The 19,263-nt window shown below is 29.4% G+C and overlaps 3 protein-coding genes and 1 long non-coding RNA gene across 6 annotated transcripts in view; 3 read left to right on the top strand and 1 right to left on the bottom strand.

Annotated features, from left to right (window-relative positions):
• fdl (fused lobes) overlaps nucleotides 1-9,314 on the bottom strand; it is a 49,501-nt gene extending 40,187 nt beyond the window's left edge. For 2 of the 3 annotated variants that reach the window (XM_029304081.2, XM_029304083.2), the window contains exon 1: nucleotides 8,871-9,314. The gene's annotated coding sequence lies outside the window, so the exon portion shown is untranslated. The remainder of the gene's footprint in view (nucleotides 1-8,870) is intronic. The other variant, XM_029304084.2, reaches the window with a different exon arrangement.
• Nucleotides 9,207-9,750, top strand: LOC146725232 (uncharacterized). Its single transcript, XR_014924682.1, has 2 exons — nucleotides 9,207-9,475; nucleotides 9,545-9,750. It is a non-coding gene; the product is annotated as an uncharacterized LOC146725232 (long non-coding RNA).
• Nucleotides 9,601-15,511, top strand: LOC114931927 (dyslexia-associated protein KIAA0319). Its single transcript, XM_029304080.2, has 15 exons — nucleotides 9,601-9,975; nucleotides 10,372-10,786; nucleotides 10,931-11,100; nucleotides 11,367-11,747; nucleotides 11,828-12,053; nucleotides 12,346-12,719; nucleotides 12,955-13,066; nucleotides 13,148-13,296; nucleotides 13,444-13,634; nucleotides 13,793-13,892; nucleotides 13,961-14,281; nucleotides 14,470-14,571; nucleotides 14,660-14,845; nucleotides 15,143-15,295; nucleotides 15,377-15,511. The coding sequence occupies exons 2-14, from the start codon at nucleotides 10,377-10,379 to the stop codon at nucleotides 15,292-15,294; spliced, it is 2,874 nt and encodes a 957-aa protein (XP_029159913.2). The 5' UTR covers nucleotides 9,601-9,975; nucleotides 10,372-10,376; the 3' UTR covers nucleotide 15,295; nucleotides 15,377-15,511.
• A 465-nt stretch (nucleotides 15,512-15,976) lies between these two features.
• On the top strand, nucleotides 15,977-18,624 carry LOC114931946 (protein meiotic P26). Its single transcript, XM_029304105.2, has 6 exons — nucleotides 15,977-16,419; nucleotides 16,492-16,683; nucleotides 17,079-17,335; nucleotides 17,496-17,716; nucleotides 17,930-18,130; nucleotides 18,236-18,624. The coding sequence occupies exons 2-6, from the start codon at nucleotides 16,505-16,507 to the stop codon at nucleotides 18,473-18,475; spliced, it is 1,098 nt and encodes a 365-aa protein (XP_029159938.1). The 5' UTR covers nucleotides 15,977-16,419; nucleotides 16,492-16,504; the 3' UTR covers nucleotides 18,476-18,624.
• The last annotated feature ends 639 nt before the right edge of the window (nucleotides 18,625-19,263 follow it).

Here is a 19,263-nt window from a genome sequence, read left to right as displayed (position 1 = left end):
CGATTGATTGCATAGTAAAATTTATTATACATACATATATTAATATTTTAATTGTAATAAATATGAATTAGAGAAACTTTTATAAAATTCTTCCAATACCACAATGTCCCACAATTATCATGATTTTTAGAGTAAATTCCAAGAGAAAATTCTTTCCATGCATAAATATTTCGTGTAATCAGAGATACAAACTAAAAATATTATAAATTAATATTTATTAACTTAATTTCATAGCACAGTATATATATTTTCAAGTATAAAAGTTAACTTTTTTTTATATCGTACCGTTTAAGAATTAGTGGCCGAAAGAGATAAAAATCCTGAAAGTAATTATCAAAAAAAAAAAAAAAAAAAAAAAAATACACGCACACGATGTACAAAAGAATCAAGTAGAATGCAGAGGTAAAGGATAAAATAACGTGGCATATTTTTTAAAATCAACGGCGAAACGCCATCGAGATACGACATAAAATTATATACCGTGACGTGAATAATTACAGAAAAGCAAATTGCGATTTACGGGTGCGTTACTTCGTCGACGTATATAGTTTTACCGTAAAACAAGCACTTGGTCTTCATACCTATACATACATAGGTGAAATAATATGAAACGTAAAATCAATATTACGATTCCACGTAATCAATATCCTCTCATCGCACGTCCTTTGCGCGAAATGGAGCCAAACTGAGAAAATATAATAATTTCAGTCTATGATTGGAATGAAATCCGAGACTCCCCGTAACGAGTTCGCATGGAAATACCTAATTGCTAACGATGATGCTACGCGTGCGATTCGCCTCGGATATGTCGTAATTAGATTAGATTTACACAGAATAACCCGTGTTTACATTTCCCAACGGTGTAACGCAGAATTGTGCCACTTGCTCCGTTATCAATTTAGCTAGTCGCACGACAGCATACACGTTTCCACAGATAAGCCGGTATGTATTGTATATGATCCTCTTTTAGAATGCATATAATGCCGCTCTGTGAAAGATATAGTAGAAAGAAAGATAGATGTTTGTAATACAATGCGATAACGTTAGCAGTAATTCTCAGAGTGTATATATTTTTAAAAAGTAACAATTCATATATGAGCATTAAAATATATAAATTAGAGACTAGAAATATTAAATCAAAAAAATTTTATTCAAGCAATAGATATCGAGGCAAATATTAATTTTAAAAAAACCGTTCAAATTGGAAGCGTGATCTTGGAGCAAAAAAAATGTAAAGTTTCTTCAAACTTTGCAAATTTAATTATTTGAAAGAGAAATTAAAAATTTTTTCAGTATTCGCAATTTTAACTATTGTATAGGCGAAATAAAACTTATATATAAGGATACAGATAAGTTGTTAAATAAAATAAATGCCGCGCACAGAATTCCCAATAAGTTTGGTAGAACGATTGCGCACAGTTTATTTTTCTCTCTGGACCCCATAAAATATACTGTCGGAAAATTTTCCTCCGTGGCTCCTCATTAAGTTTCAATCGGCCATTAAATGCATCGGTATCGCTTGATGCGCGTGTACACATGCATTATTCAGCAACAGTTCGGCGATTGTTCCAACGAAAGAGTAGAGTAACCCGATTTTCGTGCAGCATCACAATGTATACATATATCACGGACACAATTTTCTCTTAGAATTTACCCTGAAAATCATGGTAAATAGTGGGGCAATATGGTATTGGAAAATTGTATAAAAGTTTCTCTGATTAATATTTACAATAAAAAATATTAATATACATTTTATATTTATTTAGTCAATTTTACTACACTGAAAAAAAATTTATTAACTTGATTAAACCTTTCAACTAAATATCTATTTTGTTAATTAACCTATCTGTATATTAGTTTTTAAGGCAAATATACGTTTTGTTAGATTTAATGTTATATTAAATTTAAATATTTTTATATGTTCAATTAACGAAATAATATTTAGTTGAAAGGTTGTCAATTAAACAAATTTTTTTAGTGTATGTATATGTACATAATAAAATTAATTGAATGTATTTATTGTGGTAGATATTAATATTTTTTATTATGATAAATATTAGATTATATATAATCAGAGAAATTCTTATAAAATTCGTCCCATATTGTCTCACGATTACCATGATTTTCAGGGTAAATTTAAAGAGAAAATATTCTCTGTGTACAAACTGACCCACGAAACTTAAAGCGTATACGAATAGACAAACAGAATCGCGATAAACGTAAAATGATCATCCATGTGTGAGATAATAGGATACGGGGATGGACTCATAAGCATCAATAACGCGATTTATGTCATCGCTCTCAATTAAAGCGACCTTTATTATACTTGCGTCTAAATCAACGGTGAAGACCGTGAGATGTTCACTGGTGAATAACAAACTACCTATTCTTGTTAGTTGCAAAATTGATAAAATCAACATGAAAATGCCAGCAAATTATAAAATTTTAATTATTGAAATAAAATTACTTGTTTTATATGCACCTCGTACCTATATAATTTTAAGTTTCGTTTGATGTTTGTAACTGCTGCATTTTAGTTTGCAAAATATGACAAAATTTGTCGGAAATGCCATTAAATGTACAAACGTGTATAAACAGCGTTCGATTTAGTATTTCTCCCTAATAAGAAAGCGTTTTAATTCGTCTAATATTTTTTTATTTGTCGAAGCTTTTATCAGAGTCAATAAATATCGCGGAAACAGAGAGACAAAACTACGCAATGGAAAACCTCCCTCAATAACATCAATCAATATCGTTTTAACATCGTTGAATAAAAAGTGAAAATTATAATGATCACGAGTTATAATAGACAAGATTTTTATTGGCATATATTGTTAAGTAAGAGCGACATAATTAAATTCTCTTCGTAAATATACGAAGAGTAATATATCTGTCACACAAAGCTGATATTATATACTCATCATCGATCGAGTTTTATGAGTGCAGTATCCATGTCACGAGCCGAATTGTTTCAATGATCGTTGGCACTATTTCAATTTAAGTAAAAAACGATACGTGTGATAAGTAGATATCGCACCATATGTTATATCATATATGCCACATACAGATGTCTGTATTTTTACCAATGATATTAAGCCGCGACGAGATAGAATGCATTAAAGTAATGCGATCCAACATGCTACACTTTAATATAATAATACAATATATGGTTTTTGATAAAAAAAAATGGTTATTATTGCTATAGATATTATTCGTATGCGCAAAGATAAAGAAATATGCAATATTTGCATAATACGAATAATAAATGAAGAAAAATACAGATAATGACAAAGTAATTAACGTAAAATAAATTTGATATCGTTCAGATAATAATTTCATTATTATTGGCAGCTAAGTTTTGTTATAATTTCAACTTCATTGGAAAGTTAAATTTATCGTTTAATTACATATTTTTCAAAATAAGATTTAATTTAATAGAAGTAAAAATCAAAAGAAGAAAGTGAGAAAAAGAGAGAAAAAGTATTATTGCATTTGGAAATTATCGCAAGTTATAAATTATTACAAATTATATAAATATATATAAATTAATAATATAAAATATAAAAATATAAAAATTATATAAATATGCATATTGTGAAGACAGATGGAAATAATAGCGCAATGAATATGAAAATGTAATTAATGATTTTATTGATTCAAGCAAAGTATTGGAAATTATCAAAAGTATCAATGTAAACAATTCTTCAATAGCATTCATTTCAATAGCAAAGATTATACGTCATTTTATGTTATTTATTATTGCAGCTCGTATAATACATAAGTGCATACGATAAGAAATAGCGATATTTTAATTTTCAGAACGTGTATATGTAGATTACATTAATGCATTCTAATTTTTATTATAATGATCAGAAGATATAATTAATTATATCGCAATATAATTAAGGATATAATTAATTACATCATATAAAATTGTAAATTATGATTTTAAACTGCATTGTAGGAGACACGGTTCGTTGACATAAAGTATCTAAACAATCGCGGATTAACCTTCTTACTAACATGGTAAACGTATTTACATAAGTTTACAAATATGTATATACAGATCAGAGAAGATATATGAACTTGTAAGTCTTCCACCATAATTCGATACGATTCGCTTAATAGGATGGTTTGAGCTCAAAAAACGGCTTCATCTAGACTCATAACATACGTTTCTCACTTATGTGCATTCGCGTGAACATGCGTGTATATGTATATTTACGCGTCATGCACGCTTAAGCACATCGTAAAGATTACGGTTTTTTTTCTTCCTCAAATGCATAAAATTATTTATATTACAGTATTATTGCATTTGAAAATTATCGCAAGTTATAAATTATTACAAATTATAGAAATATATATTGAAAACAGATGAAAATAATAATAGTTCAATGAATATGAAAGTGCAATTAATAATTTTATTGATTCAAGCAAAGTATTGGAAATTATCAAAAGTGTCGATGTAAACGATTCTTCAATAGCATTCATTTCAATAGCAAATATTATAAGTTATTTTATGTTATTTATTATTGCAGCTCGTATTATTTTTAGAACATGTATATGTAGATTACATTAATGCATTCTAACTTTAAACTTTATATTTCCACTATAAAATATTCGAATTTATGACATCCAATTAAATATTAATTTAATTTTTCCATTCGTGATATAATAAAATAGTTAATTTGTTCTAATCACGAATTTAAACTCCCATCAATTTTATTTTTATCTTTAAAAAGTTTAAATAATCGAAAATGATATCACTACAAAAGAAACTAGGAAACGAAGAGGCTAGTTTCTCGTAATATTATATTATGAATTATTATCTCTGTCTTGAATATTTCGTGCTAATTTATAGAGACAAGGGATTCGGGATTAGAGTAATAAATTAACGTCAAATTAACATTTAATTATGTCATACATTCAAATTTGATTTCCATAGCAGGAATATTAATGTATTAATGAATTTTAATACGTTCTAATAAACTTAATTATTCTCATGATATATAATTTCGTTTATATTCGGAAAAAATAGTTCAAGATAAAAAAAAAATTCATACTGCCTCTCTTTTTCTCCTCTTATCTTCATTATATAAAAACTATAAATATCCATGATACATAGTTTTTCGATGTATTCGTATGAGTTTAGTCAAGTGATTGTATTACTGATGGCATTCGATTAACACATTTCCAGCAATTTGTGCAACGTTTGTATTTTTTTTTTTTTTACTAAGATAAGATATACAATACTGCTCTTCGATATTTACACATAAATTATTTTATCATCTTATCAAAACCGTATACTTATGTCGAAAACGCATAATATATTATCTGTGATATCTGTTCATATCATCGTCTAGGAATATAATCTTGAACGTATCAATTCAAAAATTACTGGCATCGATTGATGATGATTAATAATTGCAACTTCATTAATGTAGAAATTCAGAGAAAATTATTACTTAATCCGCATTTGTTCCTCTATATATCGGGAAAACAATTTAATCCCTCTGGGTAAATTCAGCGCTTAAAGTATAAACGCTGTAATAAAAAATAGCGATTATGTATAAAACCGTAATAGCGTAACGCGTAAGCAGAAAAAGTAACAGGACACGGTGTATTACGTTATAACAACCTCGATAATAACGTAATACTTCATTGAACTGTTATAATCGCGTACACAAAGAAACATATGTGCGATCATAACGGATAGCCGGCACCATGTGATGGTCAATAAATTGTCAGTGAGATATTTTATCTATTATCGCGTACCGATATAGTGCAAGTAAATCAGTGGATCGATAGATTTATCTGGAAAGTGGCTGATTAAATTCTGTTCACGACGAATCGATAATGTTACCGCGCCAAATACATAATTCACTTACATTTTACGATAATTCGCTTATCACATTGATCAATGATATTGTAATGTAACGATGTAACTGTTCCTCCTGACGAAATTTCAAAAAGCTGCTCCAAGAAAATTAATTACACGTGCGATTGATAAAGATTGACTGACATAGATATATGCTGCGGTTTTTTAAAAATATTATAATAAACGTTTATGAAATGATTTAATCAATATTTACTATCTAGAGAATGTGTCATTTTAAAATAGACTATCATATTAAGAAGAAATACAAATTTGAAGAGACATAAATGTAGACAATATTTTGGGAATAAATTCTTCAAGAAATTTGAAAATAAGATTTTTTCCAGATATATCAATCTTCATCGTGTCATGTATTTTAATAAATATAAATTAAAATATAAATATAATTTATATAAATAATATAAATTAAATATAAATTAAAATTTACATAGAATCGAAAGTATAAAAATATTTTACATCTTAAAAGAAGAAGTAAAAGGATTATAGGAAAAGCTTCAAAAAATATCAATAACGCTCTGCAGTGATAAATAGTCACGCAGTTATGAATTAATTGTCGTAATAGAAGAACACGGGGTAAAATTGACAACTCGCTGCATAGATTACAGCCACACTTATTTACATAGAGATTAAAAATGATTAAATACCTCTCCCATTACAAGCTGTCCTCGCGATCAAGCTGACCTCACACAAATTAAACACTGCTTTCGTTTAGGATCGGTTTTACCTTGAATTCACAAGCGCACGCACGTGCGTGCTAATCAAATGTGTAATGATTTATTAAAATGCATGACGATAAAGATTTTAGATATATCATTAAAAAAATTAGTTATAAATTTCTTGAAGAATCTATTTTTAAAACGTCTAACACCTTTAGATTCAAGCACATTTTATGTGATTATAATTTGTAAGTACATTAAAAAACATTGTTAACTTTTGACTAAATATTATTTTGTCGATTAAACATATAAAAATATTTAAATTAAATATAACATATTAAATCTAAAAACATACATATATTTTACTTAAATACTAATATATGTTTAATTAATAAAATAGTAATTTAGTTGAAAGGTTTAGTCAAGTTAACACATTTTTTTCAGTGTATAAAATATATATAAAATTGGATTTTTAAAAATATAATCCGATAAAAAAAATTAACCATCTCTTCTTAATCAAAATGTCGAGATAATTATATTTAAAATAATGATTTAAAAATTTGGCGACTAATTTAAGAAATACATTTAAATTAAATAAATTAAAGAAGATTAGATTTTCAATTTAAAACACAGCTATTTAACTTGCTATACATATACATATATATCTCAGATTAAAAAAATTTTTTTAATTATGAAAAAATATAACAGTTAAGAAATGAAAATTATCCATTTCTAACAAGACACATTCTATTCAGAGAGACGTCCTGAACATTCCGTATTATTACGAAATACTGTCGAGAAGGAAGCAAAAGTTTGTAGAACGCAATTAAATAGCAGTCTTATTATTTTAGTTGAGAATTCAGATTTTATATATATCACTTCGTAATTTAAATATTATTATCTCATCTTAAAAGTGAATTTTTCACTTTTTTAATTAGAGATTTAATTTGTCGAGGCGTTTTAATAACAAAAAAATTATCAAATTTTAAGGAAGCAAGTGAATTAATTCGAAAATCTATCATTAAAATCAATCTCTACAGTCTTTCGGTATTTGAATCATTTCCTGCGTGTATTTTAATTATTTCATAATACCTCAGACTGGATTTATTTACGAGTGAGCGTATGCATTTCCGTCGAATCGCGCACGCGAGCTGCATAGGTACGCCACGATGCATCACGAATGCACGGTATGGAGCGAATGTAACGATCTGGGCGGCGAGAATGGAAAGGCGAACGGCAGATCGAACGTCGAAGATTCGTGGTGTATGTGTGTGTGAAATGCATCTGACAATTAGATGATTTTTGAAGGGCAAATTCTTTAGAGAATTTTTGCAAATTACTTTTCCAGCAAAAATATTTTTAGCACATCTTTAATCTTTAAAACGTCATATGGATATCAGAGAGAATATAAATAAACCTCAATTAATATTTTCTCAAACTGTGTGTGAAATCCACTTGAGAGACAAGGTCACAAATTAAATTAGAATATCTTGGAGAAAGAATGAAAGATAATAAATCTCTCTCACACACACACACACACATTCAAGAGATTTAGAAATGTCAAATTATTACTCTACATTACTCTTTTAAAATAAAAAATTGTAGATTTATTAATTGTCTCATTTTTTACATTTTTCTCCAAATCCTAAAGGCAAATGTATTTAAATTTGACAGAAAAATATTTAAAATAAAGATACGCGCGCAAATATTCTTTCTCAAGAGTTTATGTGATGTTTTTTACTAGCTAGTAGTATAAGTGCTAGGTGCTAGCAAATAATAATAAAGCATCACTTTGAAATGCTAATAAAACAAAGTTCTTTTTATCTCTAACTAACCAAACTATGCTAATCAAATAAAAAATATTTCAACTTTACTAGTCACTCGTTACATACAAGCAAACTGAAAAAAAAATAACGACTACAATATATTTAATCGTAAAACTACTCGACATTATCTTTCTTTTGTTTCGTCATTTACTTAATTACTTATCAATTCGACCAGAGACAACGTTTATCGGCAGCATGAAAATATTTTTAAATATTGACACTCGTCAAATATTTGACAAAACGATTAAAGCCACCAGCCCGGCTCGCGGGCGTCTCAAAAGCCGGCTTAATTACGATACAACGAGACACTTTCGGGGCGGGCGAAAGTAAACACGGGAGCTCCGCCGAGAGTGCGATGAAACAAAGGCGCGCGATCGGAGACATTTTTTTCTCCGGATCGCGGGAAAGGAAAGCGAAGCCCTGGACCAGGCCAAGCTTGGCCAGCACAGAAAGGCCAAGCACAATATCATGCTACAACATCAACTTACTCACCCTAACCTTCCAGCGCGACGGTCCTGCGGGATACGCGGCCTCGTCCCCGGTCCCTCTGACTCCGCGGAGATGATGATGACGATGACGACGACGACGGAGACGCGCGTCCTTGCACGCGCGCGATGCGAGATTCACGTAGAGGAGCACGCACGAGTCACTCGACGGTGGACGCATCAATGGATAGTAGGAGAGACGCGTGAGTAACGGTACGTCTTGGCCAGGTCGGGAAAGAGAGAGAGGGAGAGAGAGAGAGAGAGAGACAAGATAAGAGGTGGAGGGGGAGGCCGAAATACACACGAGATTTAACGCGCGCGCGCAACTTGTCAAATGTCAATTCGCGCGAGACGAATCGCCCGAACGCCCGGTTAACGTCAACTCCGCTTCTTCGACATGTGTATTTAATAACGAGAGATATTCGCGAATTATATCCCCTCCCTCGCCCGTGTACACCCGCGACACGAACCGCATCTCTCAATCTCACTCGATCTCGTGTAGATGAACCGGACTGTGCATGCGCGAAGCGCCGAGCCGCCGAACGGCGTCGGTGCTGTCATCTGTCATCGCGCGTCAGCTGATCGCATCGGCCAGCCACCGAGGATTCGTCGGTAAGTCAGATGGGAGTGGTACGATGATTATCACGAGATGATTTATTAGTTCTCTTTATTTTTGTATAGATGGCGGTAAAAGGCAGACACGACAGCTCGCGGTGACAGCCCTGACAGGTCTGACATTTCCCGTGACGCTGCCTGTCAAACGAATTAATTCGCGCTCCCCTTCGTTCCTGCGTATTTGTTATCGGCGTTTTATTACGCGCGATCGTTATTCCGGTAGCGGCAGGAAATATGATAATTACCCGTATGGTCTAGTTCGCGCCGCTTGATAATAACATGCTGCTAATATATGATAAGCCGCGCACGTCTGCAGACTGCTTTATTAACGTAAGACTCGCCGGGCTAAAAATCGTTAACGGATCGCGAAAGGTTCACGATCGTCCCGGAAAAGTGATAGAAAATACATGCGTCGTCGTAGAGTAACTTAGATAAAATCTCTATTTGGCCTCGAAAAGTGTTGCATTTTAATTTCATGAGTGTGTTATAAGAACCAGGTACGAATTCTGTTTTATTACATTGACAGATGATCTTTTCAACACTATATATATTTTAATCTCTATTATTTTGTTACACTTTTGTCAATTCTGATTAAAAATATAATAATTTAATAAAGAAACATCTACAACTATGTCTTATAATTTATACTATACCTATTTTGTGCCATTAATATGCGTTGAAATGCATTAGCTTTTTCATTACATTACAAATTTAAATTATATATTTTCTATGTATATTTTCTTATCTATTACTTGAAATACACATACATATGTCATAATGATATACCATTATACACTCTTATGAAACACAAGCACGATATAATGTTTTAATATCATTTTTTGTAGAAAGAGAAATGTGCACATTTATCTAATATTTTACTTTTTCTCATACAGCTAATATGACTGGAATATATCACTTGGGATTATACTTACTATTATTGGATAGTTGCATTGGCAATTATGTCAGATGGAATATGCAATTGCTATGCTCAGATGTATTATATCCTCGAGAATTTACGAGTTATTTACCTCGTGGCAATCTGACTGGTGGAATTTACACACAACAACCTCACTTGTCCAACATACAGGACTGTGTTATGGGCTGTTGCAAGAAACAACTGTGTAATGTAGCATTTATGCACAATAGTACATGTTATCATGTAGAATGCAAAAATTCCATGATGTGTGTGCCATTGTATAGACCAGAATTAGCAAATGACAATCCACCGAGCATGGTATTGGTTAGACCTGTAGAGAATAACAAAATGTGGAGTGACTTCTTAGATCAAGTTAATGATGACACTGTTGGGTAAATATTAATATAAAATAGATGAAGCTAAATATATAGTATTTAAAAACTAGAGAGCAACTAGAGATACTAGCCTTTTTTTCTTAAAAAGCAAATCAAATATTCTTTCTTTAATACATCACTAATGACATGATTTATATTTAGGACACTGAGTACAGATGGCATAGAACAGGATCAAGTGTTATTTAATGAGATGAACAAAATCAATTGTATAGATCAATCAGGTTGTCTAGATAATGAAAATTGTGTGAAGCATGGAGAGAGTGATGTTGGAACTTGTCAATGTCCTTTAGGCTTCAAACGAAATATTGCTGGTATGTTATATCAGCTAATATTTTATTTAATTATTTATACTATTTTATGGAATAGAGATGATTTTTATATTTTATATATATTAAATATATTTTTCAAATATATATTATATATTAATATTAATTTCAAATTCATAAATATATTTTTATTATATCCAAGAATGCTTTTTAATATTGTGTTCATGTAATATTTATTATGTCATATTTAGAAAAAATTAATGGATTTGAAATTAAAATCATATTTTTAATTTGTATCTATTGTGTTATAGGTACTTGTATAATGCATGAACTAGACACTGCTGAATTTGTAACACCACAAGCAAAGGCTCAAACTATAAAAGACACTAGTACTTCGATTAAACCAACTATGAAACAATTGTTAGTCTCAGCAGTTTCTAAGGAAGTGAGATTACCAGAAAATGAAGTTACACTATCAGCATATACAGTTCCTGCTGAACGGGGCAACCAACATTACAATTACGCTTGGAGTTTGCTTAGTCAACCAGAAGGACACACTGGAACAATGACAGATCAGAATCGTGTTACTGTTAAATTAAGTAATTTGTCGGAAGGCTTATATACATTTAAAGTAGCTGTAAGCAGTCCAAATGCTTATGGTGAAGCTTACGCCAATGTCAGTGTTTTACCTCGTGAGTTTTTCTCTTTGTCTTCTTTTTACCTTTTTTATTATAAAATTACATCAAATCAATTATTATTTGAATTATTTTAGCAAAACGCATTAATCAAGCTCCAATTGCCATAATTACTCCTGCTTCGCAAATTGTGAAACTACCGAATACAGGCGCGGTCTTAGATGGTTCGAATAGTAAAGATGATGATCGTGTCATCGCTTTTCATTGGGAATTGCAACAAGGCCCGATTGGATATCAGCCCAACCTTGTAGATACACCCACACTTCAACTTAATAATCTTATTGCTGGCAATTACACATTTAAGTTAGTATATCAACTATTATACTTTTTTATTATACTATTAATAGTATTATATTACGACATAATTTATAGTATTATATCATGATTGTGAATAATTATTTATATAATATAATTTTTTTTATTAATATATAATATATATTATATTATAATAATATATAATCGTATTATATAATATAACATTACTTATATTTATATAAAGATACATGATCTTCAAAAAGCTTTCACTTTTTTATGTTCCTTCAATCAAGACGATCAATATATATTCTATATAAATCTTGATGTGCTTATTTTGCAGATTAACAGTCGAGGACTCAGATCACGTTACAAATTCGACAAGTGCCAATATAACTGTTTTGAAAGTGACCGACTATCCTCCCAGTGCAAATGCAGGACAAGATGTTATTATTTATCTACCTCAAAATACATTGACGCTTAATGGTAACTTAAGTACCGACGATCGAGGAATAGCTAGTTGGGAATGGACGAAAAGTCCATCCGATCAGAATAAAGCGGTGGATATGCAAAACACGAGAACACCTTATTTACAATTATCAAATTTGGAGGAAGGAATGTATACATTTGTACTTAAAGTAACGGACGACTCGGAACAATCTTCCACGGCGGAAGTACACGTTTTCGTGAAACCTCCAACGAATAAACCACCGATAGGTATCGTCATCATTTTTATTATTAATATTTCAAATTTATCAAAGTTTACTTCAACAAATTATGATTCAATAAAACTTATAAATAAAAATTATATATGTAATCAATATACATGTAACAAAAATCATTTGTATTTTTTTATAACAGAAATATTTGTAAAAAAATTACTATCTTTTCTAATATGATTCTGAAAAATTTTGATATCTTCTATAATCTTAATTAATATATTTTGTTCCAGCTGACGCAGGTGATGATATAAGCATAGCTTTGCCTACAACACGCGCTGTTTTAAATGGTACAAGAAGTAAGGATGATATAAAGATTGCTTTATATCATTGGGAGCAAATAAGGTATGCTATAACTAATTTGTTTAATTCTCGCATTATATATTCTGTATGCTATCAAATATTATCATATCATTCATGTTATAGTGGACCTAACAATGCGGAATTTGCCTCAATGAATCAGTCTATTACAAACATTACAAAACTAACAAAGGGCGATTACGTATTCAAATTAACAGTTGTTGATGATAATGGAAATGCAGATTCGGATACAGTCAGTGTAAGGGTAACACAAAGTATGTACTTAAAATTCTCATATATATATTATATTGTAGAATATTGCAGAATATAAATAATATTATATAATTATAATAAATAATTACATTATAATAATTATATAACAATATATAACAATACTAATAAATAAAAATTTTATTTCTTAGATAAAAATGCGCCTCCAAAAGCGAATGCCGGTGGCGATCAAGTTGTAACAGCGCCGATAAGTGCATTGATCATCAATGGTTCACAATCGAGTGATGATCTAAGAATAGGACAATGGCTGTGGACCAGAGATCAATCTAGTCTTGCGATTGGTACTATAATTCAGGACACTGATAAATCACCAGTTTTAATGGTAAAGCTAAATTCAATTTATGTATTATTATATAATATTTGTGTTAATATTTAACTTCAACTTGTAATGATTTGATATATTTTTAAATACTACAACAATATGTGTACATTATGTATTTACACTACTGTATTTGTTGCATTGACTTCCTTTTTTCATAGTTAACGGATGTAGTTCCTGGTCGTTACGTTTTTCGATTAAAAGTAACAGATGATCAAGGTTTGAGCAGTGAAGATACTGTATCAGTAATTGTAAAACCTGGTTAGTATTGTGATTAAAAGTATCATTATTTTTTTAATGTAATTTTTAAATAATCTTAAATTCCATAGATCCACAATTATTACATTTGGTGGAATTGACACTAAACATTGGGGCTAGCATGTTAACTGTTTCACAGAAAAATTCATTAGTTGTGAAACTACAGATGTTACTGCGAGACGAGGCTTCGATTGTCGTGCGAAATTTGAGGACTGAACCTCATACTGGAAAGGCTGTCTTAGTGTTTTATGTAGAAAAGAAGGGAGGAAAGACAACATTGCCAGGTCCAGAAGTAGTTAAAAGACTGAAAGAAAAATTACTACAAGATTCTGGTCTTTTACAGTTGTCAGTTGCTAACATAGATACTGCTGTATGCCAAAACAATTGTTCAGGTATATCACAGAAACTATTACATTTATAATATTTTTATTTTAATATTTATAATATTAAATATAATAAAATATATATATTATTTAAAAAAAAAATATATATATATATATAATATAAATACATATAATTCAAAATGGAATTAAATTTCTGTACATAAGTTCTGCAACTAATTTTTATTAATGATATCTAGGTCATGGTGTATGTCATCAAGAGACAAGACAATGTCTATGTGAAGCATTTTGGATGCAAAACTTGATACAAAAGTATTTCGGTAATGGCGACTCTAATTGTGGTATGTTAAATTGTTTTTTCCTTTTTCATTTTATTGTTTAGTACAAAATGCATCTTTATTTTATTACATTATAAACTATTTTTTTCAGATTGGAGTATCCTGTATGTGATAATAGCATTGCTATCATTAGTTGTATGTTGGGTTGGACTTATTTGGGGATTTGTTTGCTTGTGCCAAAGAATATGTGCCGGTAGAAGACGTTCACTTCGGCCTAAGAAAAAACCAGCGCGTTATTCTTTATTACAACCAGAACCAGAAGACGACAGCAGCGCATGTATGTAATAATAATAAATATTTTGCATTGTTAATAACATTATTCATTAGTGCTATAAAATATTAAATGCACAAAACAGATAGATTACAGATTGATTTTGTTATAAAATATTGTTTGAATAAAATTAACTAGAGATTTAGCTACAAAATTTTAATAAAAAATGTTCCATTTATCATTTTCTTGTTGCAATTGTTTTATAATAATTGTACTTTTAAAATATTATATATATATGCCTGATATTTTTAAATATCAAAAATTTATTTATAATATTATTGAGTATAATAATTTCTGTCACAGTTTCAACTTACAACAAGATGGTATTATCAGAATCCGACACCGATTCTGACGACGTTTTATTTGAACATCATAAGAGTAAAAGTGGTAGTCATATAAGAAATGGGAAATCTCGAAATGGATTTGTCAAAGTTGGTTCTCGAGTAAAGACATGAGGTAATAAATTTGTTAAACTTATACAATTTATAAAATAATATATATTGAATTAAGATTGAATTATGACTTTACATATTTCAGAAGTGCAATGATAACAGTGCAAAGATAAATAGCGCACAGTTGTGTGAATTTGGCCAAACTTAAAATACTAGTCATGAAGATGTAAATTATGACTTATGTACCTTATAAGAATGATACAATTAATTGCCTCTCCAAGATTGATAAGAATGTTTTAAGATGATAGATGGAATTCAAGTATATTGTTTATAGATACGCGAGAATAATATTCTTAATCACGTTACTTAATTCATCTTAAGTAATAATCGATTCTATTCTGTATTCTTATACTACATTCTATTCTTGTAATTATCTTTATTATTGTGATCCTAAATAACGCTAATGATTGATAACACGACGATACAGGTCGCATATCGTCAAACTATTGAGAGCTTGTCCAAGTATTATATTATGGCCTTAGAAAGTATTTGAATTTTTAAGTCGATATATGTAGTAAGCACTCTATTATATCTATGTCATTTATATGTACCGCTTACTCTTTAATATGTACATTATTGATCTTATTTTTACACTATATGGATACTAAATAAAATTTACTATCCATACGTACATATTATTAATTTTTCATAGAAAACTCATATTTAAATTTATATGAATTTTTCATATATCTATTTTATTTAAATATCAAAGTCATTTAATATTTATACTTTTATAACTTAATACTATTTATAAATTTTTTAAAGAGATTATCTTTTAAAAACATTTATTATAGAAGAAAGCTTCCAACTGTATATTATATTGGCATAAATAGTAACTATTTATTTATTGATATACATTTTGCCGAATAGACAATTTAGATATTAAGGTGGTTCTTGCAGTACTTTGAAGTCACAAAGGCAACTATTGTTACATGCGCGCGCGCAATCGCACTTTCGCAAAAATTTATTCGGCGGATCCAAAGGCAAGTTCCACGCGCGTTTGGCTCGTAGCCTATATTTTAAAGTTATTTTTAACTCTATGCTGTGAACAAGTTTCAAGAGAACTAGAAGATTTCATACGGTCCGTTGATTCACTTTCGTATCTTTCGTTAACATTAATTTCGTTTGGTGAGTTCTATTGCGATTTACCCAATGTGTACTCATTGTATTTATATTAATTATATACATTTTATCGTGTAGCAAATGGTAATCGATGGAGCTTATAAACTGTTCGGCGACAAAACTTTCTTCAAAAAACTGTTGCGGTCGCGAGGCTGCGATAGATAGCGATCTTGGAAGCTGTGATCATATTTATGCAAGTTTGGTCGAATGCAAAAAAGATATAAGTACCGAAAATTTTGTTGTTCAACCAATAACGACGATAAACAAACGGTAAGCGAAATCTTCAAATTCACTTTTAGATGAAAAGCTTATTACATGTATATTAATCACTTGTCTTTATATACCTATCAACTTTTTAAAAACGAATTAAAAGTTATTAATTCATTGTATTATAATTATAAAGTTAAATGGCATATAAAAATATTAATTTTATTTTTAATTGATTAAATGAATAACATATATTATGCAAAAAATGCGAGATCTATCATATTATATGTAATTACAAATTAATTGTAAAAACTTATTAATAATTTTGTTAGTTTTCTAATATCGATCAGCATCGCGGAAAAGAGGCCTTTTTAGAGAGGGATTATTAATTTTAAATAAAAATTTTCAAAGACTTTTAATTGTTCTTGGATTTAATAAGTGTTCTTGATTGTTTTCAGAAATGAAGATTCCAGAAAGAAGTATGCTTTTCAGTCCACGAATTCAAACATTCTACATTCATATGAGCCTTCTCCCGTTTTCCTTCGTAAAATGGATAACGAAATCTATGAAGAACCAAGAGAAATAACAGATCCATATAAATCGCACGATTTAGACTTTCAATGTCCCAGATGCGAGCGAAGAATGGAAGAGCCTAGGCTTCTTCCTTGTTTACATCCTATATGTTTATCATGTGTTTATGAGTTGATGAGTAAACGTAAGTAAAAATTGAGCAAAATTTTTAATTGATAAAGAAACAGTTTAACATTCCAACATTTTCATAACAGTTGACACAACAATTGCTTATAACTTTGATTATACTATGTTCAAAAATTATTTTAACTTGTAATGAAGACTTCTCTTATACATATTTACAGCTTCGTATGTTTCATTGAAGAACGAAATGCGGGATAATAATCAAATTTATGCGCAACACAATATTCAAGAAACATGCCCGTTATGCGATTCCTATTTGCCGAATATGAATTCTAGCATACCGCCGCCTCATTATCCCTTGCAACATCGTTTAGTTATGGACACTATGCGACGAAAACTGGTCAATAGAGTACTTTGTGACACTTGCACAAATGAAGTTCTGGTAACGATATATTATCTAGATATATTATACAATTATCTTATATATAATTTTAGTTGTTAAATTTATTATATTGTTATTTATTATTTTCTTAATATCATTAAATTGGGAAATGCGATTTTATAAGTATGTGTCTAGCACGATAATTAAACAAACATTCAATAAGAATTACAAAAAAAATATCTTATAGAATTTTTCTGCATATTTTCTTTGAAGGCGCTCGTACAGTGTTCTACATGTTTACGTAATTTCTGCTCGGAATGTGGCAGACAACATGAACAACAAAATATGGCGGAGACAAAAACAATTAAACATTTAATGAGGCCACTGTGGGAAGCTACCAAAATACGGCGGACCATTTTATGTCAAACACATCTAATGCACGCTTTAAGATTTTATTGTATCGCGTGTCAGCAGGTCAACTAATTTTGTGACTTTTATATATTTATTATATTTATTAATGATTTATATGGTTTGAATAAATTATATATAGATATAAATCATTGATAAAAAACTTTTCAGGTAACATGTAAAGAATGTATGTGGAGTGCGCAGCACAGAGGTCATGCAAGTGAGGATGCACTTGGAGTGGGAAGGAGAGCTAGTGCATACTTATCAACAATGTTGCAAAAAGCAAGAATATTTCTAAATACTTTGTTGATTCAATATGATCATAACATATTTTCAAATAATGGTTCCGAAGAACTGCAAAATGTAGCCAAGGCTTACAGGTATGTTCATTTATTTAGTTTTATATTATAAATTAGTAATTATATGTTGTTATTCATTAAATGTAATTATGTGTTTGTGAAACTCTACAATATTTTTTTCAAAAATTTAAATTTTGTTACTTTTTAATTATATACTAAAGATATCTATATAACAGTTTAATACATGGAATTCTAAACAAACTTCAATGTTTATTAATATTAATATACAATTATCATGCGATTAATATGGAAATAATGAGCAAAAAAGAAAAATATAATGAGACAATTGTCATTTGAGGTATGAAACCATTATACATTCCAAAGATTTGATGCAAACTTGGGTATACTTTTTAATAATTATAGTTAATATTGCGATGTATAATTTAGAATTTAGAATATATCTAAGATTAGTTAAGTGCGTATATATATATATATATATATATATATATATATATATATATATATATATATATTTTGTAATATTTGTAATAAATTAAAATAAATATAAATACGCAAAAACTCCCATTTTTATGTGTATATTCCTATATATATGTATACATACATAAGATATGTATAATGCAACAATATGCAAATAGATATTTGTGTTATATAATTAAACTTTGTCTACATAAATAGGTAAAATTAAGGTAAGAAAAGATACAATATTTATTCTTGCAATTCTACGCTCATTTAAAAAATGCTTAATTAACTCAAGAATCACAATTATTTTATAATATATATATATAACAATTACTATTATTATTTATCATACTCTGTGATATATTAAGATTACTATTTTTATTTTAATATTAAATTGTCTCAAAATGTTTACATTAAATA

This window comes from Nylanderia fulva, unplaced genomic scaffold (assembly GCF_048542155.1).
Source record: "Nylanderia fulva isolate GAGA-0341 unplaced genomic scaffold, ASM4854215v1 Scaffold10, whole genome shotgun sequence".
NCBI lineage: Eukaryota > Metazoa > Arthropoda > Insecta > Hymenoptera > Formicidae > Nylanderia > Nylanderia fulva.
Note: the sequence above shows the minus strand (reverse complement) of the source record. Positions and strands in the feature narration are given on the sequence as shown.